Source organism: Tursiops truncatus, chromosome 4 (genome assembly GCF_011762595.2).
Source record: "Tursiops truncatus isolate mTurTru1 chromosome 4, mTurTru1.mat.Y, whole genome shotgun sequence".
Classification (NCBI taxonomy): domain Eukaryota; kingdom Metazoa; phylum Chordata; class Mammalia; order Artiodactyla; family Delphinidae; genus Tursiops; species Tursiops truncatus.
In genome coordinates, this window is record NC_047037.1 from 74,997,129 (window position 1) to 75,022,029 (window position 24,901).

A 24,901-nucleotide genomic window follows, 5' to 3' on the forward strand; every position below is an offset into this window, starting at 1 on the left:
TCCCTCCCGGCTAGCTGTGGCACACTAGCCCCCTCAGGCTGTGTTCACATAGCCAACGCAAGTCCTCTCCCTGGGGTCTGACCTCTGAAGCCCGAGCCTCAGCTCCCAGCCCCCGCCCACCCCAGCGGGTGAGCAGACAAGCCTCTCAGCCTGGTCAGTACTGATCCTCTGTGCAGGAATCTCTCCGCTCTGCCCTCCGCATCCCTGTGGCTGTGCTCTCCTCTGTGGCTCCGAGGCTTCCCTCCGGCCCGCCCCCCGTCTCCGCCAGTGAAGGGGCTTCCTAGTGTATAGAAACTTTTCCTCCTTCACAGCTCCGTCCCCGAAGTGCAGGTCCTGCCCCTACTTTTTGTCTCTGTTTTTTCTTTTTTCTTTTGCCAGGTACAATTTTTGGCCAGAAAAATCCCCACCCAGGTACGTGGGGATTTTCTTGCCTTTTGGGAAGTCCGAGGTCTTCTGCCAGCGTTCAGTAGGTGTTCTGTAGGGGTTGTTCCACACGTAGATGTATTTTTTGTTTGTTTGTTTTGTTTTGTTTTGTTTTGTGGTACGAAGGTCTCTCACTATTGTGGCCTCTCCCGTTGCGGAGCACAGGCTCCGGACGCGCAGGATCAGTGGCCGTGGCTCACGGGCCCCGCTGCTCCGCAGCACGTGGGATTTTTCCGGACCGGGGCACGAACCCGTGTCCCCTGCATCGGCAGGCGGACTCTCAATCACTGTGCCACCAGGGAAGCCCATGCAGATGTATTTTTGATGTATTTGTGGGAAGGAATGTGATCTCCATGTCTTACTCCTCCGCCATCTTGAAGGTCCCCCCGATGGCATCATTTCTAAGGTCCCTTCCAGCCCTGACATTTCAGGTTCCCAGGGTGAGCAAGTTTCCTCCACAAAGGGCCTGAGGTTGGTACCCAAGAATCCTAAAGGAACCTCGAGAGACAGGCTCCCCTGTGCCCCTCATCCTGTGCCCCTCATCCCTCACTGTGCAGTGGGACTGCACAGTGCTAGGTGGGTGCTACCAGCAGAGGAGGAAAGATGATGCAGCCCCTCAGAGTGAAGACTGAAGAAGCCTGAAGGAGGAGCAGGGCTGTGTCTGAGCCTGACTTTCCTCCCTTGGGCTGATAAACCTGGTTGGGTTGGGTTGGGTTGGCATCCCTCCACCACCCCAGGTAAATTCCAGGAAACACTAAGCCATTGTTTCTCATCCAGAGCTGGAGGCTGTACTGGGGACAGGTCCTCATGTCATGGGAGGGCAGGTAAGGGCAAGGGGTGAACTGCCTGTGGAAACACAGGGCTTGTCACACTGCCAGAGCATCCTCCTGGCCATTCTAATGCAGCACCCAAGGCCAGGGTCTGGGGTTGTGCCCAGCCACAGGGAGGAGAACCGAGGGGAGTCTGGAGAAGAGCAGCACACTTTGGGGGAGAACAGAGAGATGTCTGGCCTGTGAACGGGAAGAGAGAGCATCTCTGTGCATGGGGTGAGGCATATCTACTGATGGTGGCGTGAGTCCTACATAGACTTGCCAGAGATTAGCCAGTAAGCATGGTCTCTCCCTCAGGCATGAGGGATTGAAATGAAGTCACCCATTTCTTTGGGACAAATAAAAGGGGCTTTCTCTGGGCAAGGGATTGACTACGTTAGTCAAATCTGTACCCATCAAATATCATTCCAATAAAATCTGAGGGAATATCAACACAGTTGTTATACTGGAAATTTCCTTTTGGGCATGGTGTTTATTATGATAAGATTCAACATATCTTGCTGAATCCTTCCCAAGCATGTTACCAAATTGAGCCAGGATTTGGAGTAAGAAGGACTGGATTCTAGTTCTGCTTTATTAGCCATTGACTTTAGGCAAGTCACTTGGTCTTTGAGCCTCAGATTTCCTATCAATAAAATGGGGTTGTAACGTATCTCAATATGTTGTCAAGTTGAAATGAGATCTTGATTGGGAAAGCATTGCATAAATTGTCAGTAGCTCGAAGTTTATTATAAAGCAAAAGCTTTTGGTAGCATTATCTAAGAACATGCTACCCTCTAGGCCCTCTGCAACCTAGTTTCAATCAATTTAATGACTATATCTCTCAAAACCTCCCTTGACCCATCCCTTTCCCAGGTGAGTTTCCTTGCACTGAGACATGTACCACCATCTTCCCCTGCCCAGCTCAGCTCTCTCCTGCAGGGCTCACTTGCTTAGATGATCAGGATTCATTCTCATGAATTCTCGTGCCTTGGAAACTTCAGAGATCCCTGCCCTCCTCTGGTCTTTGAGGATACATAAGTCCACTCTGGGCCCACTGCCTCATCTGTAAAGTGAGGGGGTTGGGCTAGATGATTTAGGTCCCCTACCAACCCTCACATTCTGCGATCCAGCCGTATTCCACTGTTCTAACCAGGAAGCTAGAATTTGGGATGAGAGCAATGCGTATTGTCTAGCCAATGACAAGTAACTGAGTAAAAGAAGTCACTGTAAGAGTGTGAATTAGTAATCTACTCTCTGTGATAGATGAGGCTATGTTTGAGGCAGTATTTCTTTTTTTTTCTAATTTCTTTCTTTTTTTTTGTCTGCGTCGGGTCTTAGTTGCACGCGGGGTCTTCACTGAGGCGTGCAGGATCTTTCATTGAGGCATGGGCTTCTCTCTAGTTGTGGTGTGCAGGTTTTCTCTCTCTAGTTGTGGTGCGAGGACTCCAGAGCACGTGGGCTCTATAGTTTGTGACACATGGGCTCTCTCATTGAGGCACGTGAGCTCAGTAGTTGTGGCGTTCGGGCTTAGTTGTCCTGCGGCATGTGGGATCTTAGTTCCCTGACCAGGGACTGAACCCATGTCCCCTGCATTAGAAGGCAGATTCTTTACCACTGGACCACCAGGGAAGTCCCTGAGGCAATATTTCAATGAACGAGAGCACATAAGTGAAATGTGATATCTCTGATTGGTCCTCCTAGTTCACTGTTACCAGAGAGTCATCATTTGCTAAGTGCTTGCTATGTGCCAGGCATGGCTAGAAATTGCATTGCAGTTCCAGTGTGTTGGGTATTCTGAGTATCTACTTTGTGTTAGATACTTGACCTTCCCTCTAATCTCCACAGAGCCCTACAGAACAGATTTACGGATGGGAAAATTGAGGTTTAGCGAGATTAAGTAAATCACCCATGGTCATCTGGCTACTAAGTGGCAGAAGCAGGTTCAAGTGCAGCATGTCTGACTCCACAGCCTGTGATGGGATGGCTTGCCCAAGTCCACTGGCTGGCATCACCACCAAGCTTACTCGTAGACTGTCAATTTCTTGTTCCTAGTGTCCCAGGAGTGGCGGTTACCCCAGCAGTGTTCTTGATTCAGTTCTGGGCTTGACCCTAGGGTAGGAATTGATCATTTCTCTCTGGTTGGGGCGGCCAACCTAAACATTCCAGGGGAAAAACTCACCAGGATTTGCACCCTCCCTCCTCTGGCACGTTGGCGACACCCGGTCTTGGCTCCCTCCTCATTCCTCTTCTCCGTGCACCTGCCCCCTTGTCTCAATGCTAACCAAGAGTGGGAGAGAAACTAGAAACATTGTTGGCCAGGCCTTTGGCTTCAGCTGGAAGAGGCAGGTTTCGTCTGTGGGAGTAAGTAGAAAACAATTACAAATTCGCATTTCAAATCCCGGAGCCTGTGGGAGTTGGTGAAGCAGGCTGGCTTTCCTCATATTCTCATGCTGTGTCAGGGTTTGCCAAAGAAGGATCCCCACACCTCTCAGTAAGGGAAGCTCGGGGAAGCAGGGATGTGCTGGAGGCAGCTTGGACCCCAGGAGGTCCAGCAGGAGCTGTGGACGCCTGTGGCTGGAGAGAGTCTTCAAACTCAGCCCTAGGACTTACCAGCATCCACATCTCTGCAGACCCTCCTGTCGACTCAGCCAGTGCCTGAGCCTGTCATGGGGAAAGGCAGGCCTCCCACAGAAGGGTCTTTCTCATTCTCTCTCCTCGCATCAGCCAGGCATTGGTCCAGCCACAGGGCTAGTGTTTTCCCAGGAGACACAGGCCATGGGGTGCTGGTAACTCCCCTAAACTGTGGGGAGAGAAGCTGGGTCCATGTTCAGTAGCCGGGCCTGGGCGAGCTCCACTCACAGTTCACTTGCAGCCGTGTCCTTAGAATCCAAGGGCCCTCCCAGCACAGGATCCTCTGGGCCGGTCCCCTCAGATCATCACCACAGGGCCAGCTCCCGGCAGAAAGCTGAGGGGCAGCATGTGCTTCCAGTGGCTCAGAAAGAGGGGATGGGACATGCCTGTCTGGAGCTGGAGAAGCTGCTCAGGGTCCCTCCAGGGAGGGTGTGATGAGCAGAATCAGGGACTCCCTTCCTGGGCCTTCTTTTCCAGAGCTTTCCTAGGCTTCACTAAAGACCAGGAGAGGAATGGCCGGGCAGACTCAGGGCACAGAGTGGGGACCCTTCCCTTTTCTCCCTCTCCTCCACTCTCACCCCTCAGACACTACATCCCTAATAGCGCACCCACCACCCCTGCCCACCTGCCACCCCTTCCATGTGCTCCCCCTGCCCAAGACTCCAGTTTCAAAATAAATGACTAAATGTTGGCTAAATGGGAGGGAGGAGAGGAAGAATGAAGTGGTAGAAAGAAAAGGAATATATTCCACTTACTTTATGAGCAAATGGCTCTCCCCAGCACCCTGCCCTATTAATTTTGCTGTTAATATTTGCCGCTCTGCTAAGGGAATCGCCTTAAGTACTTAGTCCACTCCTGACACTTAATAAGTGCTCACTAAACAGGAACTGTTATTGGTTCCTTTTTCTCCTCTTTTTCCTGGGGTTTCCCCTCAGCTCTTTCAGCCCCAGCCCCTCTCTGGACAGACCTCACAGAATCAGCAGCTCAACCTGGGAGAGGCCAGAGGCTGCGAAGCCGGAATGACTGCATTCATGCCCATTCCTAGCGCTGGCCCAAGCTTCAGTCTTCATGGCTCGTGCCTGTGTCTCACAGGTGTGCGCCGAGGACCAGATGCGCCTGTCAGCCTGTGAAGCCCTCCGTGGAGGGCCTGGAACAGAAGTCTCTTCTTTCTCCTCTCCTGGTGTCCCAAAGCATCTTGTCTCTGCTGTGGGCTTGGCTCCCCCTGCTGGAACCTTTCCTACCTGCCCAGGTATCCTATGGAGAGCTGGCAACAGTCCTAGAGACACAGGTGAACTAGGGCAGGAAGGTCCAGAGAGGCCCTTCAGGTCAGAGAGAGAACCGGAGATGGGAAGTGGCTTTCTCAAGGTCACACAGTGGCTCGGGTGCAGTCACAGTGGGCACTGGAGCCTCCGTCTCTCCTGAGCTACTTAACCGTCAGGTGCTGCCTGCCCATTTCCCTGAGCTGGCCCCCTTGTTGGCCAAGGCTGCTTCTGTGCTCTGAGCTTCTGACAGAAATCTTACAACAGCAGTGACAGCAACAACATTAACCATAGCAGCCACCATGGATTGAGCTCTTATTCTGTGCCAGACACGCAGGCCGCTTGACCCCATGTCCCCTGCGTTGGCAGAGACTGGGCCGGGCTGCTTTTTATACACATTGCTGACCCTCATAGCAACCCTGCAGGTAGGAGAGTATTAATAGCAGCTCCATTTTACAGATGAGTAAACTAAGACTTTCAGAGGTGGTCACTTTTTCAGGCCACAGTTTCACAGTGGAGGATGCACATCTGACTGCACAGCAGTCTGTTCCCTGCTGAGGGGCCTCCTGTCGATGGAAGCCACAAGCACCGTTCCTGCTCCCCGAGTGGATTTCCTGGGCTCCCACGGACCGAGGTGGGGCTGCTCCTGCCTGAGTCCTCACTGTGCTCATCTCACGGGCACATCGGCGTGGCTTAGCAGGATGGAGGGGGAGGCAGGGTATTTGAGAAGGGGATGGTTGAATAAACACGCCTGTGACCCCAGACTTACTTCTGCAGGGATGATACTGCTAATGAGCTGAGTGAACTTTAGGATGTGGCTAAGACTGTGATAGGAATGTGCATGCTGCTAATTTAATTATAATCAGGGTTTCTGGCTCTGATTTCTTTTTGCATGTGACTTTTACTGCAGAAAGCTTCTCTCATCTGGTCTCATTAAATCTCAAATTAAGCAAGAATCCCTACAGTAAGAGAGCAGCTCCAGGAGAGCAGGCCTCACTCGTTCACACTGTGTGTTCCTTTGGCTGTGTTTTTTTGGGTTTGATCCCCTTTTAAGAAAATTTAAAAATAACTTTCTGCCAAAGATGTGGGCACTCAGGGTAGAGCTGCTGAGTGGACACCCTCCTCCTGCCCGTGGTCTGCTCCTCTGATGACGTGGCCGGCTGAAGCGGGTAGGTCACCTGCCTGTAGAAGCCCAGCCTTCCTTTCTTTAGAAAATGTATGTATGTATTTATTTATTTATTTATTTATGGCTGCGTTGGGTCTTTGTTGCTGCGCACGGGCTTTCTCTAGTTGCGGCGAGCAGGGGCTACTCTTCGTTGCGGCGCACGGGCTTCTCATGGCAGTGGCTTCTCTTGTTGCAGAGCACGGGCTCTAGGCGCACGGGGTTCAGTAGCTGTGACACGCAGGCTGCTCGACCCCATGTCCCCTGCAATGGCAGGCAAATTCGTAACCACTGCGCCACCAGGGAAGTCCTCCCAACCTTCCTTTAATGTGTCTTTCAAGAGGAAAGGCCCAGGACGCCATGGGGAATGAAGGGCTGCCCTGTGGGCTCAGGGAAGAACTCAGCTGGTGGGGGGAGTAGGAAGGAGTGGGCTGGCTTTACCTGATATCCCTTAGGAACCCGGAAACCTGGGCCCAAGTCTCTCAAGGATGCCAGCAGGGAACCCAGAGAGTGTACCCAGGGCCGGGTATGATTGCGCTCACTTCACACCCAGGCAGCCTGAGAAGCAAAGAGGGGAAAGGATTCACAAGTTACGTGCCAGCTTTAGAGCCAGAACTGGTACCCATGTGTCTGGAACCAAATGCCTACAGGCCCCAGAGAGGTAGACTGTTTGTTGTTGTGACCTGTTCGTCCACTCCTTTCCCTACATCCTCTCTCTAATGTTCACATGTTTGCTCCACAACAAAATTAAGTGATACCATAGTTTGGAAGTGATTTTTTATGCTTTTTTAGCCCAACTTTCAATTTATTCATATATTCCACAAGTATTTGTCGAGAACTTACTGTGTGCTCATCCGTATTCTAGGCATTAGGGATACAGTAGTGAGCGAACCACCCAGGACCCGTGACCTAGTGGAGTGGCTTATGTTCCAGTGGGGGAAACAGATGTTAATCAAATAACCACATGACTGCATGGCGGCCAACTATGATGTATGTGATAGACACACCTTCCATGATTTTGTCCAAATTACTGTCCTTAGTTCTGTCCAATTCAAAATGACTTTCCAGTCTCTGGTGGCTCCCCAGAGACCTCTGTCTAGGAGACCTAGATCTGGAGTCACCTCTGTTACTCAGGGTGAGTAGCATTGTTTTTTTGGATTCATTTCTTCCTTTATTATCCATAAAATATTCAAATATCTACCATGTGCAAGGTCTTCCAGAGTCTGTGGTGCATATCCAGTCTTGACCAAGAACTCAGTTGCCTTAAAGGTGTACTCTTCATCAGTATCTTCACATCTCTCCGGTCCACATATGTTCAACCATTCCCCTTGGAAAAACAGATGGAATCAAATTAGGTATTGATTCACCCTCTCTCCCACCTGCCCCTCAAAACCTCACACCACTACTCCTATAAAACCACTATTCCCTTTCCACTTGTGTGCTTTGCAGAGGACAGAAGAACAGATGGTGATGGGGAGAGCAGGAGATAGGGTAGAGCAATGGTTCTCAAAGTGGGCCCTGGGGACCCTGGGACTCTTTCATGGGCCCAGGAGGTCTAAATAATTTTTGTAATAAGATGTCATTTGCTTTTTATAATAAGATGTCATTGCTTTTTTCACTCTCCTTTTCTCTCAGACGGAGTTTTCCAGCAGGTACGAACACCCTGATGCCACAACCAACTGGATGCAGAAGCACATATGAAAATCTAGCTGTCTTCTGTTAAGCCAGACATTAAATAAATTTGCAAAAACAAACAACTCTTCTTACTAAACTTTGTTTTTGTTTCAGAAAATGTATTTTTCTTTTAAAAGTGTTACTTATGTTAACCTCATGGGCTTATTATTGATGTTTTAAATGAACTACTATTTCTTAGTTTTAATACAGTAAAAATTTAATTTAATACAGTAAAATATTGATAGCAGCAATTCACACACAAAAGCTCTTTGGGATCTTCAATAATTTTAGGAGTATGAAGGGACCCTGAGACCAAAATGTTTGAGAACTGCTGAGCTAGTGGCTAAGGGGTCAGCTAGGTGTTAGGAGAAGGCCAGTTACTCAAGAATCAGACATGAGCCAGTAGAAAAGCTTAAATCCACATCATTTCTGATTTGGACATCTGCAGTCTGTCCCAAGGTGTGAGTTGCATAGGATGAGAGATTCCTTTGGAACTATGGAAATACCTTCTGTCCCCTGGAGGAGAAGGACTGGACTGGGCATCACCTTGCTACCATGTTTTAGAAGTATGCGCCAAGGACCACTCCTGAAGCTCTCCAGGGGTCAGGACCCACGCTGCTAGGTCCTGTTCTCAACACCGTGAACACAGTCTGTGGAGCATGGTTCAAATCTCAGCCCAGATTCCTTAAGACAGGAGCACAGGAGTCCCCCATCCATCTGCTCTCTGAGCTTGCTCCCACTCCGGGGATCATAAACAGGGCTTCTTCAGCTCAAGGAGGAGGGAGCTGAGTCTCAGGAGGCAAGGGTCCCACGAGCCCTGGGTGGTAATCCCAGGCCACATGTGCCTAGGGATGGGTAGTGTTCCAGGCCAGATGTGGAGTTGGGGGTGTGCCCAGCCCCTCCACGGACTCAGCTCTCAGCTTGACAGTGTCTTCCCTTTGCTCCACACTCAGATTGGAACCTGCAGCTCTGAACAAGTAAAAACCTGTGAGCTTCCATCCCGGGTTTCCCCGGGACTCCACTCAGAGCCTCTGCAGCTGGCAGCCAGGGGTTTCAAAAGTCACCCCAGCTGGGAGGATTGGAACCACACATCCGTCTGACCGGGTGAAGTTGGCTGCTCCGTGCAAGGCAAGTTGCAACATCTGAGCAGTCAGACGAACGCCCCTTAACTTTTCAGTCTGGCACTGGGCTCTGCTACATCTCTGGCTCTCCTTCACTGTCTTCCTTCTCGGACAGACCTTGGACAGGCATCTCTGCAGTACAGTGGTAAAGGTGGCCGTCCACGCATCCCAACTCATGGGAGAGCTGCCCGGGGAAGAGGTCACGGTAAGGCGTGTCCGTTCTCTGGTGTGTGACCCTGCCGCACTGCCTGCTCCGGTGGGTCACAGCAAGTCAGCAGGCACAGCCCACAGCCAAGGAGCAGCTCGTTCCAGGATTAGGAGAGATTAGGGAATTTGTCAGGATTTGAATGCTCTGAAGAGAGAGGATTAAGGTGGGGAGAGGAAGCTGTCATTGCCTGGGGCATTTGCACCTCGGTGGTTTGCTGTGTTTGCTGTGTGCCTGTGGCTCCGGGGGTTCATGGCTGTCGGCCAGGCTTCCAGTGCAGAGCCCACTGGGAGCCCTTCCCTGTAGGGAAGGTATGGTATCTCCAGGATGCCTTGCTGCCGGATCAGGTGCTTAAGGACTACGATCATTTAAAATGTATGCACTTTGGGTAGGGAAGGGGGCAGCTGGTTGCTCTAAACTTGTTCTGCTGTGTAACTTGATTCTTGATTTTAAACTTTTCTCTGAGTCTTTTTGCCTCAGTCTTTTTGCCCTCTCTCTTGGCCATAGTTGAAAGTGTTCCTTTCTGGGTTCAGGAGACAATTGAAAGTGCTTTTGATCGAATTAAAGTCAAATTAATTTAGTGCTGCTTTGAAGGACTAATAAATTCTGCTACTTGTGAAAACCTTATTTGGAGGTGAGCTTTGGCCCAAGCATTGTGTGTATATGGCGGTGTGTGGCTTCCAGCCCTCAGACCACTGCTCTTCTGATCCCCTCCTCCGTCTTTTTTTCTCTTCTTACTTCTGTCTCTTCTTCTTTTTGTCTTTTTACATCTTTATTGGAGTATAACTGCTTTACAGTGGTGTGTTAGTTTCTGCTTTATAACAAAGTGAATCAGTTATACATATACATATGTCCCCATATCTCTTCCCTCTTGCATCTCCCTCCCTCCCACCCTCCCTATCCCACCCCTCTAGGTGGTCACAAAGCACCAAGCTGATCTCCCTGTGCTATGTGGCTGCTTCCCACTAGCTATCTACCTTACGTGTGGTAGTGTATATATGTCCATGCCTCTCTCTCGCTTTGTCACAGCTCACCCATCCCCCTCCCCATATCCTCAAGTCCATTCTCTAGTAGGTCTGTGTCTTTATTCCCGTCTTACCCCTAGGTTCTTCATGACATTTTTTTTTCTTAGATTCCATATATATGTGTTAGCATACGGTATTTGTCTTTCTCTTTCTGACTTACTTCACTCTGTATGACAGACTCTAGGTCCATCCACCTCACTACAAATAACTCAATTTCGTTTCTTTTTATGGCTGAGTAATATTCCATTGTATATATGTGCCACATCTTCTTTATCCATTCATCCGATGATGGACATTTAGGTTGCTTCCATCTCCTGGCTATTGTAAATAGAGCTGCAGTGAACATTTTGGTACATGACTCTTTTTGAATTACGGTTTTCTCAGGGTATGTGCCCAGTAGTGGGATTGCTGAGTCATATGGAAGTTCTATTTGTAGTTTTTTAAGGAACCTCCATACTGTTCTCCATAGCGACTGTACCAATTCACATTCCCACCAGCAGTGCAAGAGTGTTCCTTTTCTCCACACCCTATCCAGCATTTATTGTTTCTAGATTTTTTGATGATGACCATTCTGACTGGTGTGAGATGATATCTCATTGTAGTTTTGATGTGCATTTCTCTATGATTAATGATGTTGAGCATTCTTTCATGTGTTTGTTGGCAGTCTGTATATCTTCTTTGGAGAAATGTCAATTTAGGTCTTCTGCCCATTTTTGGATTGGGTTGTTTGTTTTATTGTTATTGAGCTGCATGAGCTGCTTGTAAATTTTGGAGATTAATCCTTTGTCAGTTGCTTCATTTGCAAATATTTTCTCCCATTCTGAGGGTTGTCTTTTGGTCTTGGTTATGATTTCCTTTGCTGTGCAAAAGCTTTGAAGTTTCATTAGGTTCCATTTGTTTATTTTTGCTTTTATTTCCATTTCTATAGGAGGTGGGTCAAAAAGGATCTTGCTGTGATGTATGTCATAGAGTGTTCTGCCTATGTTTTCCTCTAAGAGTTTGATAGTTTCTGGCCTTATATTTAGGTCTTTAATCCATTTTGAGCTTATTTTTGTGTATGGTGTTAGGGAGTGTTCTAATCTCATACTTTTACATGTACCAGTCCAGTTTTCCCAGCACCACTTATTGAAGAGACTGTCCTTTCTCCACTGTACATTCTTGCCTCCTTTATCAAAGATAACGTGATCATATGTGTGTGGGTTTATCTCTGGGCTTTCTATCCTGTTCCATTGAGCTATATTTCTGTTTTTGTGCCAGTACCATACTGTCTTGATTACTGTAGCTTTGTAGTATAGTCTGAAGTCAGGGAGCCCGATTTCTCCAGCTCTGTTTTTCGTTCTCAAGATTGCTTTGGCTATTCGGGGTCTTTTGTGTTTCCATACAAATTGTGAAATTTTTTGTTCTAGTTCTGTGAAAAATGCCAGTGGTAGCTTGATAGGGATTGCATTGAATCTGTAGATTGCTTTGGGTAGTATAGTCATTTTCACAATGTTGATTCTTCCAATCCAAGAACATGGTATATCTCTCCATCTGTTTGTATCATCTTTAATTTCTTTCATCAGTGTCTTATAATTTTCTGCATACAGGTCTTTTGTCTCCTTAGGTAGGTTTATTCCTAGATATTTCATTCTTTTTGTTGCAGTGGTAAAGCAGGATACAAAATTAATGCACAGAAATCTCTGGCGTTCCTATACACTAATGATGAAAAATCTGAAAGTGAAATTAAGAAAACACTCCCATTTACCTTCTGTCTCTTATCGATCTGCATTTAACTGGTGCTGAACAAAACCCCCTGGGTAGGTGTATTTGACTCCAGCCACTGAGTACTGCTCTGCCGATAGAGAAATTATTGCAGAAGCCACCCAGGCCCTCTGGTGCTCTCGACTGGAATGTGGTCAACAGGCTGGATGAGGGGTTAGAAGGGAACAAGGATGGTTTGGTTTGATTTATAATTATTATAATAATTATTATTGGTAGAGCATTCCAGATATGCCAGTAACCATTAATTGGCAGTGTGGACGGAATATGTTTATGCGGCTGATGGCAGTGGGCTGGGTGATGGGCCGAGCAGAGCTGTTTGGTGTGCCTGGCCAGCCTGGGACTGGGCTCTGGTTCTGCCTGTGTGGTGGTTAATAACTGCCCTACCCACCCTCCCCCACCCCTCACAGGGCACTTGCTGTATTGACTTGCCTGTTCTGTTTCTGACCTGAAGCCAGACCTTCCCTCCTGCCCAGGGATGGAAGACTTCTGTCTTCTGTGTGTATGGGGCCGAGCATGTTCCTTTTGATGATAGCATCCAGGGCCTTCGGGAGACCTCAGAAGGTCAAGATCAAGAGGATTTATAGAGAGGAGCCCGATGTCACCACTCTTAGTTTCCAGCTCCCCCGAAAGCAGAGTGGAAGAGTCTTGTGTCTTTGAAAGCCAGAAGTGAGAGCAGAAGGGGGTGTTACATTCCTCCGCCCCCCTTCCTTTATGCAACTCCCAAACCTCTGCCTATCGCATCTCCCATTACTGGGGAAGGCAGGAAATGCCTAGTCTGGGTCCGGGGGCCCTCCAGGAAGCTCACAGGATATGGCTACGATCAGAATTCAGTTTGGTTTCCACTTCTTAGCTATGTGACCTTGGACAAATGTAGTTGGTTTTCCGAGCCCTGGTGTCCTCGTTTGTGAAAGGAACATAATCAGAACTGCCTTGCAGGACCAGGAGATTGAGTGAGATTAGGGCTGAGCATGATGTCGGGTGCATGCACCCTGCCCGTTCCATGCTAGGACACACAGGACAGTGCTGCGGAGGCTGTCAAGGGGCCCCAGGCCCTCCTACCCACCTTCTCATGGTCTGCCATATGCTTCCCACTGCTGTTATACAATAATCCCACTCAGATACCCTTGCCCTGAGGATAGTCAGGCTGGCCTGGGCTTGCCTGGGCTTGCCATCCTTGGTGAAAAGGGTCTGTCCTGCAGGGTTGGGGAACTTGCTTTCCCTTTGGGAGCTGGATGATGACCATGTTGACAGCTACCAATTATTGAGTGCCTTTTATGCTGTACTAAGTGTTTTATATATACTGTCATTCAAGTCCTCCCCTCAACTTTGTGAGATTGATACTGTCATTCTCATTTTATAGAAAAGGAAACTGAGGCCAGGAGAGTTGAAGTACCTTGCCCAGCTAATAGCTGGAAAGTAGCAGTGCCCTGGACTTGCGGCTGGCGACGACCCTTGTGATACCTGCCCTCACTCCACCCCACCCCTGGCGCTGGCAGCACAGAGTGTATTTGTCACCTCACTTCAGTGGCAGTGGAGGAGGGCAGAGGGAACAGTGTCGCCTCTGGGGTATGGTCCTGGGAGGCTCTGCAGGATATAAGAACCCCCTGTTATCACACTCACCACACACACACATGTAATTGTTCACTGCTGTATCCCTAGCCCCTAGCTTGCAACATGGTGGATGTTCAATAACTTTATTTATTTTATTATTATTTTTTTTGTGGTATGTGGGCCTCTCACTGTTGTGGCCTCTCCCGTTGCGGAGCATAGGCTCCGGACATGCAGGCTCAGTGGCCATGGCTCACGGGCACAGCCGCCCCGCGGCATGTGGGATCTTCCCGGACCGGGGCACGAACCCGTGTCTCCTGCATCGGCAGGCGGACTCTCAACCACTGCGCCACCAGGGAAGCCCCAATAAATATATTTTAATTGAGTGAATGACTATATACTGATTCTTGTCATTAAAATTATATCCTGATTACCTTGAAATGGTTCTGCAAACACATACACAAACACAATGATATAAATATGGCAAAATGTTAACTGTTGAATCTAGGTGATAGGTATCTGAGGTGCTCATTTTATCATTCTTTCTACTTTTCTGTTTGAAATTTTCCATAATGAAACTTATTTTTAGTTTAAAATTTCTGTATCATTAAATTCCTATTATTATTTTCCTTGTAAATATACACTCATATAACTGCCTGATATTCTACTGTATTTAACCAATTCTCACTGTTGGATATTTAACTGGTTTTTTTTTTCCTATTTCTATTTAACTGGATTATTTTTCTGTTTATTTTCCTATAAGTAATGTGATTAGCATTCTCATATATAAATTTGGGGCTGTATCTCTGATTCTTTCCCAATAATACCTTTCTAAATGTAGGATTACTGGGGAAAGAGATGGGCATTTTTTTCAGAATCCTTTTGACAAATTGCTTTCTAGAAATATTGCTTTAGTTTATACTCCTCAGAAGGATATGAGTACCCAGAGTCTCACCGGTATTGTATGTTGTCTTTCTTTTTAAATGTCATTTGGTTAGTTTTTTTAACTAATAACTTGTCCTTGACTTGCACTCTTGGATTCTGACTGAGGCTAGGCAGCTTCCACTTGTGTTGTGGTCATTTGTCTATCTTCTGTGAACCGTCCAAGTGATAGCTCTACCCATTATCTGTCAGGCTGTTTTCTTATCTATAAAATATCCTAGTCCTTCATTCTTGTTGCAAACATTTTATCCCAGATCATCAAATGCCTTTTAATGTTGTCATTGGTATGCTGTGTCATACGGAAGATCTCAGTGTTATGTGTGTGTGGTAGCAGCTGTCAGCTTTCTCGCTTATGACCCCAACCTCAGACCCACTTCCCACCAGCCAACTCTGACTGCTAATAGGAAGCAAGAGGGTCCAGTGGGGGACTTCCCTGGTGGTGTAGTGATTAAGAATCCGCCTGCCAATGCAGGGGACACGGGTTCGAGCCCTGGTCCGGGAAGATCCCACATGCCGAGGAGCACCTAAGCCCGTGCACCACAAGTACTGAGCCCACGTGCCACAACTACTGAAGCCCATGTACCTAGAGCCTGTGCTCTGCAACAAGAGCTGCAGTGAGAAGCCCGCACACTGCAACAGAGAGTCGCCCCTGCTCGCTGCAACTAGAGAAAGCCCGCATGCAGCAACAAAGACCCAGCGCAGTCAAAAATAAATAATTAATTAAAAAAAAAAAAAGAGGGTCCAGTGGTTAAGAATAGGAGCTTTGGTGCCAGACACCTGGGATCAAATGCCAGTTCTGCCCCCTACTAAATACTCTGACCCTGGGCAAATGTCTTAATCTCAGTGAGCCTCGGTTTCTAATCCATAAAATGGGGATGATGAGATCATCTGTCTCACAGTGTTGATGTAAGGAGCAATTGAGCTATCATTTGTAAAGTGTTTAGAGTAGTTCCTGGTATATAGTAAGTGCTGCATAAATTTGGTTTTTATTGTTACTTACTACAGTGAACCTGTGAGTCTTATCATTTGGAAAGGATTTTGTTTGCAAAGCTAATACCTCATCAGTGAAAGAGAAAGCTGGCTTTGTCAAGCAGGGGATGTGCCCTGTTACAAACAAACCTAGGTCTTTGTTACTTTAACTTGTAACCTCCATTTTAGTTTTGTTAGGTGTTATTAAATTTAAACAAACTAACTACATGCCCAGATTATCACTGTTCATTTCTGTCAGCTCACCCCACTTGGCATGGGACATAGGCTTGTGACTGACGATCCCAAGAAAATGAACAGAAAAATAAAAACTGTAAATACTCTTCCTCTTCAGTTTAGCAGACGTTTGTTGCAGGGCTATGATAGGCCAGGTACCGTGGATTCCATGCTGAGTAAGATGTGGTCCCCAACCTGGAACCATCCCAGCCTGGTGAGGCTCCTATCTGGACTTGAAATCTGGAGCAGGGATACTTGGGACATATTCCAGGGGGTGGCAACGGGTGTCCAGTGACCTTGGCTAGGCTCTGACAACCTGGCTTCTCTCGACTGCTGCCTGTTTTCCCAGCCTGGTTCTCCAGCCTTTCCTGTGGACTTTGATAGCTTCCCTACTCCCTGTCTTTCCAACAAATCCCTTCTCCATTTATGAGAGCCAGAGTCCATTTCTGTAATTTGCAACCAGGAACTGATTCATACCTATTACTAATTCCACTTCTAGAATTAATCCTAAGGAAATCCCTTCGTTCCAATCAACCTGCCAGCCCCCATAGACATCTTGTGTAGTCCCAACGGGGCCCTGGACCGGGAGTGAGGAGCCTGAGGTTTACTTGCCAGTGATGCCATCATTTTGCTTTGTCTCTCTGAGTGAGTGACTTACCTTCTCTGGGCCTCAGTTATAAATGGAGGAGTGAGCCTGGACAACCTTAAAATGCTCCCTTCTCTGACGTTCTGTGGCTTTTGAGGCTCTTTCACACTCCGGTCCCCAGAAGTGGCTAGGATCCTCCCTAGCCTTGCTTCCTTCCCTGCTTTCAACCCCGCACTCTCACCTCACCTCCCCTCCCCCGGGATCCTTGCCGTATGAACCCTAAACTCTTTTCTTTCTTGGACTGTGGGTCTCATTTTTCTTTAGCCCAAGAGCCCTCACAGTTCAGGCAAAAGCAGCTTTTACTTTCACCTTGAGTGCCTAACGCAGATACAGATTCTGAAGGTTCAGTGCCTTAAGTATGACTTCAGATATCCATTGTAAAAACGCCGAGGAACATCTGATTTCTCTGTTCCTGCTCTAGCTGCCCCCTTCCTGGAAGTTCTCCACGGGGTTTTGGGGAGACCAGGACGTGGCCCTGGGAGCTGGCGTCTGGGGCAGACGGGGCTTCACCCCTGCAGCTTTGCGTGTAGGGGACACAGGGACTCTCATTCCCAGAGAGGAGCTCCAGGCGGCCCCTGACCTAGTGGAGCTCCCTGTAAAGCCCACGACGCTGCGGCCCCAACCAGCCCTCTGGGCACGTCGGCCGCCTGCAGGGAGGACAGGCTGTACTTTGTCTCGTCTGACCTGATCTATCTTCCTGTTTGCAGGCCATGGGGGATGTGAAGCTGGCTGCCTCGACACACGTTTCCAAAACCTCCCTCACTGTGGATCCCTCGAGAGTCGGCTCCATGCCCCTGACCGAGGCCCCTGCTTTCATTTTGCCCCCTCGGAACCTCTGCATCAAGGAAGGGGCCACCGCCAAGTTTGAAGGGAGGGTAAGGAGTGAGGCTGGGCGGGCGGCTTGCAGGGGATGTGGGGCAGGGTGGTTGCTTCTGCGCCAGCCTTCTCCTCGGCGGGCTGACCTGCCAGAAAGCCTGCTTTCCTTTTGGACTCACAAGTAAAGTGGAGATACGCCCACTGGCCCTATTTCTTTTGTTTATGGTTGACTTTGGGCCGTGCTGGAGAATTTGGGGGTGGGGAGGGACGCCGATGTTTTGCTATTAATGGAGGTCGTGTTCTGGGTTCGTGCACCTGATTCTAGGAGAAGAAGAGGGGGGCTGGTGGCAGGAAGTCTCAGATCTGACAATTGAGAACTAACTCTCACTTTTCTCTCACTTCCTACCTGGAAGGAGTGTTTGGTTAACTGACCCTCTCGTGTATCCACATGGTACATCCAGAGCAATGGGGTGGGAGCTAGGACCCCTTATCTCAGTTCTGTCACCTTTTGCTAATGGGTACTGGTCTCTTGCCCTTACTGGGCCTCCATTTCTTCCTCTGCAAGCAGGCAATGATAATTCCTCGTCCACTTTGTACTAGAAAGGAGAAGAGGAAGATGGGAAGAATAGCTGTAAGAATATGGAGGTTATGCCCCATTGGAGAGACTTTTAGTAAGCTGCTGGCTCAGGCCGCCAGGAAGTCAGATCATCAGCTTGATGCAGAGATGCACGTGGAAGTCAGGGGTTTGCAAGTAATATTTGTCCTGGATTAAACACGGACGATCTCCCCCCAGGAAATGCTTTAGCAGCTAGAAGGCTTTGATCCGAGCAGAAGATGAGGTTGTGCTATGAGTCTACAAGTTAAGAGCAGGGACCTGAAAGCTTGTGGAAGGAAGGAGTCAAGAGCATCACTCTTCCTGGACGACACTGGGCCTTGCCTCTGTTTAAGTGGCACGTTTGGCTGGAGTGTATTCAGGGGCTCTGTGCTCTGCACAGGCCTGTGTAGTTAACTGTTTGCTGGTGGATCTGACGTTCCTCGTCATATGTTTTACTTGAAGAAGGGGAATGTTGGTGATGCTGCTGAGGGGTCTGTTTCTTCTCTCTGGGCCCTACCAGGATGAGGGCTTTTTTCTGTTGCCCTGATTGTGGTCCCTCCATCCCCACATCCCCTCAGCTGGCAGGAAAGAAGCAACAGGAAGAGTCCCTGGGGATTTAGAAATGGGAGTGAAGTACTGATGCACACGACAACATGAATGAACACTGAAAACACGCTAAATGAAAGAAGCCAGACACAGCAGGCCACCTATTGAATGACTGCACGTATCTGAAACGTCCAGAACAGGCAAAAGTATAGCGACTAACAGTAGATGAGTGTGGTTGAGGGCTAGCGGGGAGGAGTGGGGAGTGACCGCTGAGCGATGCAGTGTTTCTTTTGGGGATGATGACTGTTCTGAAATTAGGTAGGGGTGGTGGTTGCACAACTTTGCGAATATGTTATAAAACGCTGGACTTACACTTAAAAAATTCAAAATGAACTTGTGAAAAACGGCTTAGCAAAACTGATCCACACCCGCCCTCCTGCCCTATTGCTTGTCAGAGATGAACTCCTCCCTCAAATTCAGAGAGTAAGAGATGACTTAGCTTCTGCAGATGAAGAGGCCTTGCTTCCTTTGCTGACTTTGGAGGTCATGAAGGAGCGGAGCCTTTGGGCTGTTTGCCCTGGAACCTTTGTAGAATGAGCACTGGCCCAGGAGTCCACACACTGGAGATCTCTGTTGCTCAGTTATCCTCTACTTGGCAGGTCAGACCTTCTCTGGACCTCAGTTTCCTTATCTGAGAAGAAATAACTAGTTGTTTCTATATTTTCTGGCCTGCAGGGATGTGAAAAGAAAGCGAGTTGAAGAAGAAAATGGTCAGAGCAGTTCATAAAGTCAAGAAGTGTAGTAATAACAGTATTTTTTTTAATGAGGTGACGTTCACATACATAAATTTAACTGTCTTAAACAATTCAATGGCGTTTCACGCGTTCACAATGCTGACTGCAGTATTCTTAAAGTAGAGCATTCTCTATGTGAACATTTTATTTTACTTATATTGAGGAAATAGTTGACTTTGTATATTACATGTGGGCTATAGGTCAAAGGGAATGTGTTCCTTAGAGGTCAGCCTTTGGAGCTCTGTTACCACTCACCAGCTTCCTGGAATTAACCCAGAACAGCACCTTGAGAGCATGCTGGTGTATAGTGGACACAGAAGGAAGACAATTCCAGAGAGATGTTAGGTGGAATGTCTGGCTCCATCTCAGAACTTGCAGAGAGAAACACAGAGGGAGGGGCTGTCTTAGAAAGCGCTCTGTAAGCTAGCGTGCTGTGAGTGGGTATTATCACCGAAGCAAAGGAACACCTTGCATCAGGGAAGGGCCATGTCCAGTGACTCCAGAATGAGGAATTTTTGTTTGGATACAGAGATGCAGATGAGCAGCGGGTGTTCCTGACCTGGCCCCCTCAGAGAAGGGAAGGGTAGGGTGGTGGTGACCTGCGTGACACGAGCTTAGAGCAGGAGTTTCTAGTTTTAAAAGACCAAGCGCCAAACGGTCATCCCCTGATCACAGCCAGGGGTTCTCTGCCTCTAGGGCATGTTAACCTGCTCTGCTGTGGCCACTTGAACTGCCCGGCAGCTGACCCCTGTGTCCAGGCCCTGGGACACATCCTGTTCTAGAGGCTCATTCTGCACCAGCCGGTCCTGGTGTCAGTTTCACAGCGACCTCAGGACCTCAGCTCTCCAGTCACTGGGCTCTTGCAGAATCTCTTACAACTGAGCGACTTTTAAAATAAGCCTTCAAGCTACTTCTTAGGCCCAGGCTGGCACCCATCGCAGCCAGCAGGAACCCTTCTCTTCCTTGCAGCAGCCCTCAGGGCCTCTGTCTGCTTTCCTCTCCCCCCACGCCCCTCTAAAAAGTTGCCACTACCAGCTCAAGCCCTAAAGCCTGGGTGTGGAGGGTACTAGGATGTCCCAGCTTCTTCTGCAGAGGACACGGGATCCTCCCATAACTGTAGAAACACAATGAACCCCACAGATGTGAGGAAGTTATAAAGGTTTGTTTCCTACTGCCTTCTGAAGCTGGTAATCAGAAATTGGTTCAACCTTGTGTTTTCTGGTTTTATTCCTGAAAGAGGTAAAAACTGTTGCCCACCCCCCCCTCTTTATCCTATTTTTAGGCCAAAGACTTAATGAACCCCTTCCTCCCCGCCTTCCTCTTTCTATCGAAAAGTCTTGGTGACCCTAAGACAGGACCACAGGTGCCCCTTGTGGTTCTTGTCTTTTTCTGAGAAGCTCCAAACTGTGAGATGTTCAGCTCTGTGGGTCTCAGTCCGTCACATCCTTTAGGGTTTTTCCACTTTGTGGCAGATACTTTGGACCAACGTGTAACCCACGACCAACCCTCTTTGCCCTTCCCTTTTCCATTCTAGAGGTCATTGCGAAGTTTTCCTTTGCAGCTAAGAATTGTTCAGTGACACATTTGGCTGAAGTCAGCTAGTGTATTCCTAGGAAAGCATTTGCTTTTCTGATTAAAACAAAACAAGGGCTTCCCTGGTGGCACAGTGGTTGAGAGTCCGCCTGCTGATGCAGGGGACACGGGTTCGTGCCCCGGTCCAGGAAGATCCGACGTGCTGTGGAGCGGCTAGGACCGTGAGCCATGGCCGCTGGGCCTGCGCATCCGGAGCCTGTGCTCCGCAACGGGAGAGACCACAACAGTGAGAGACCTGCGTACCGCAAAAAAAGAAAGAAACCAAAAGTCACTGGTTCTCTCATATTCCACCCCTGCCCTGCTTCCTGCCGTGAATGCAGATTTGATGGCTGGTGCTCAGGCAGCCATGTTAAAACCATGAGGGAACAAGCCAGAATACAAAGGATTGGTTGGGGTGGGCATAGGGGGTGGGGGGCTACAGCTGTGGAGGGAGCATAAAGACCAGCAGCTAAGAGACAGAAGTCCTAAGGCTTAGAGAGTTTTCTAGATGGGATCTTTGGCTGTGGTTATTCACACAGGAGATTTTATAGAAAGTGTTCCTAACTGATAAACAACACCTAATGAGATGCATGTGGAGATATCGTCTCTTTAAATGATGGGAATAACAGGGGAGAAGACATAACACAGAGAAGGACTAAAAAACCCTTTCAGACCTTTACCAAATCTACCAACAGTGAGGGGAGTGCTTGAGTTGAATGTGGCCATGCAGTTAAAGCATTCTAGAGGAATTTGTGCCTCCCTGGCTGTGGCCATCTGGCTTGAACCAACAGGGTCTAGGGTCTATGAGAGAGAGTCAACCATATGGCGCTAAGTGGTGATTTAATGTCATTACAGAAAACTGCTATTTGATCAGGGTCTACTGATTAGGGCAAAGCTACCTACCCTGCCCCACCTTTTTTTTTTTTTTTTTCCTCTGCCAGCTTAAGGAGATTATAGTTATCAGAACTCATACAACTTTGGATCTATGTCTCATCAGTACCACCTTTAGACCCAGGCAACCTGAGCCCACATTCTAGAAACCCCTGTTCCTTCATCTGGCTGCACCCTTGCCCAAGAGCAGGGGATCTCTCTGCTCAACGGATATACCCAGTGGAGCCACACCATCTGCCATGTTCTGAGCACCCAGGACCCTGGAATTCTCTACCAAGGGGCCCTGAGCCCACTTCTAAGGCCTGGGTGGGCCTACTCCCATGAGAAGACTTACCTAGGCCTGAGTGGGATGGTCAAGGGGCAGCTGTTTGCTTGGGGGGATAAGAAGGTAGATGAAACTCAGATGTAGGGATCTGTTGTCCGCCCACGGGTATAGCAGGACCCTGACAGCATAGGATGGACTGTGCCACTGCCTCGTGAGTGTTGCTGGGCCCAGGGTGCTGGGGGCCTCCACGGACAGATAGCGGAGGCCCGCACATGTCAAGGGCTGACTGAAATGCGTCCAGCTGCTCTGTTGCCCCCGAGGGCGGCTAAAGTGCTGACGGGCTGCTTCCCCCAACATGGAGTCAAGTGTGGAAGGAGCGAGATGGTAGGAAAAATACTAAAATTACTGGAGATTTCTTCCCTTCTGCCCTGGAATTCATTCTTATCAGAAAAAGCAAGCATAGTGATAGGCCCTGGCTGTGCTGTGAATGAAACGAGCTGATACTTCAGTGCCTCTTGAAGTACAGCCCAAATGAGGTTTCAGTCCAGACTGAGGGGCTCAGCGTTCACTGAAGGGGGCTTCACAACAACGGGCTAGCCTGGCCTCATTAAGACATGTTTATGTTTAAGGCGTGGAGGGTGGAGGAACGGAACAGGGAAGGCCTGACCCATGGAAGCGAGAATAACTCAGTTTCCACTTTAACCAACATTGGTATCCTTCCCCCACTAACTGCCCAGTTCGCTTCTATCTCAGAAGCGCTCAACCACTTAGAGAAGTTTGAAGGAAGCATCTGGTCTGCTTTCTGCCCTCAGAAGTCTTGTTTTTGGCCATGACTTGCGGGATCTTAGTCCCTACCCCACCCCCCTCAACCAGGAATCGAACCCGGGCCCCGGCAGTGAAAGCGTGAAAGTGCCGAGTCCCAACCACTGGACTATCAGGGAATTCTCTGTCCTCAGAAGTCTTAATGATGTGGTTCTTGAGAAAAACGTGTACCTATAAAACAGTAGGCTATGACAGTATAATTAGATGCTTGAAATTGTTCAATTAAATAGTTTGTACTATAGGAATTTAGAGGAGATTAAATGAGGTTTGCAGTGGCTTGGAAACTGGTTTCTTGCTTCCTGACTTCTGTCCTTCCAGTTGGTCCTTCCAACAGTGCAGGTCTGACTATGTCACCTGCCTGCCTCAGTCCTCGAACCTGGGATGAGGTTCCTCAGCGCTGCCCACAAGGCCCTTCCAATCAGCTCCAAGCTCTCCAGCCCTGACCTGTCTTCCTCCCTTGCTCCCTATGGCTCACTCCAGCCCTGCTCACCCACACAACGGTACTTTGTTCTGGTATCACCTTTGTGGAGAAAGGGTAAACAAGGAAAGCATTTTATCTTCCCTATCGATTAGGAGTGGGGACAGAGTGTGATAGGCCTACTGGCGCCAGGCATATGGTCTTCGTCATTTTGTCCTCATGGTAAAGTAGCTTTATACCCATTTTTAAAAGTTAAAAAAAATTTTAATACAATTTTTAAAGGTTATACTCCATTTACAGTTATTGCAAAATATTGGCTGTAGTCCCCGTGTTGTTCAATACATCCTTAAACCTATCTTACAGCCCGTAGTTTGTACCTCCCACACCCCACCCCTGCAGTGCCCCTCCCCGCCCTCCCCACTGGTAGCCACTAGTTTGTTCCCTGTGTCTGTGAGTCTGCTTCTTTTCTTATATTCACTAGTTTGTTGTATTTTTTAGATTCTACATATAAGTGACATCATGCAGTATTTGTCTCTCTCTGTCTGACTTATTTCACTTAGCATAATGCCCTCATATCCCCATTTTTTATAGAGGAAGAACCCAGGGGCTCAGAGTAATTACAGACCTTGCCAAGATTATGTCAGAAAGTGAAGGAGGCAGTACTTCAGCGTCCACATCTTGTGTTCCTCGCACTATTGATGTCATCCCTTTTACAGGTCTCATCTGGTTCCTTGAACTCAGTGACTGTTTCTTATTCGTCTTTGTGTCCCAGGAGTAGCACAATGCCTGCCACATGATGGGTGCTCTGTAAGTGTTTGGTTCCCTTGAGAACCAGGTTGGTAGGGTCTGACTCGAGACCTCTTGCCAGTCAAGCCCATAGGGCTTTGATCCCCTGCTTCTTAGGGTCTTGTCTCCCCTTCCCCCACCCTATTCCCTGCTCCCTTCTTTACCTGAGGCCATGCCTTTATCAAGAATGCCCTTCCTTCTCCCACTGCATCTTAGCCAGCATCAAGGTCCTATTTAAACCCTACCTCCTTCAGGCTACTTTCCTTAAGTATGTCTTCTCTTTAAAGCATTTTAGTAGAGGACAGAGGAGCCATGGTAATAGGATGTGGAAGATTCCCAATAATCACATAAAATCATTCATGAGTAATAACCGCAGGAAAGAGTTGACTACTTTGGCCTTTTAAAAGCGTATTATTCATTAATCATCTCTGTGCCTATAATTTTATTATAAAGAAAAAAATGATTTAAATGTTAAACTTTTTTTAAAACAAAAATTCCAGCAAAGTAAAAATGCTGCTTGCCCTTGACCTGTACTTCTGCTCTCCAGAGGTAGCCACCATTAACAATTTGGGTATCCGTCCGGAAATATTCTATGCAAATATAGGCAAATATTCTATGCAAATATAGGCATAAATCTGTATATGCTTTTACATACACAAATGGACCCATGTACATATACTGATCTGCACCTTGCTCTTTTTGCTTAACATCTTTTGGCCTTTTTTTTTTTTTTTAACAATAGCACATAGATCTACCTCATAGGAAGATCTAAGCTAATCCTGAACTTTCCAACCCTCAATTGCTCCCTCCTCTGAATTCCTAGAATACTTACTTATCTGACTCAGTTTTTCTTTTATTAATGTGCAGCTTTATCAGGTATTGTTTATTGTCTTTTGTTTCCTCAATGCTAACGAGTTGTTTGAGGCCTAGAGCTGCGTTGTCCAGTAGGATAGCGATTAGCCACATGCGGCTACTTAAATTTAG

General features: G+C 48.1%; 1 protein-coding gene across 10 annotated transcripts in view; it reads left to right on the plus strand.

The window, feature by feature from the left end:
• Window positions 1-24,901, plus strand: part of MYLK (myosin light chain kinase) — a 268,735-nt gene that overhangs the window by 74,151 nt on the left and 169,683 nt on the right. For 7 of the 10 annotated variants that reach the window (XM_073804157.1, XM_073804152.1, XM_073804155.1 and 4 more), the window contains exon 3: window positions 17,120-17,287. In XM_073804157.1, the coding sequence (XP_073660258.1) occupies window positions 17,123-17,287 (165 nt within the window). In that variant the 5' untranslated portion in view covers window positions 17,120-17,122. Of the gene's footprint in view, window positions 1-8,914; window positions 9,090-17,119; window positions 17,288-24,901 lie in introns of those variants that run through there. The other 3 variants (XM_033855746.2, XM_033855748.2, XM_033855755.2) reach the window with 2 other exon arrangements.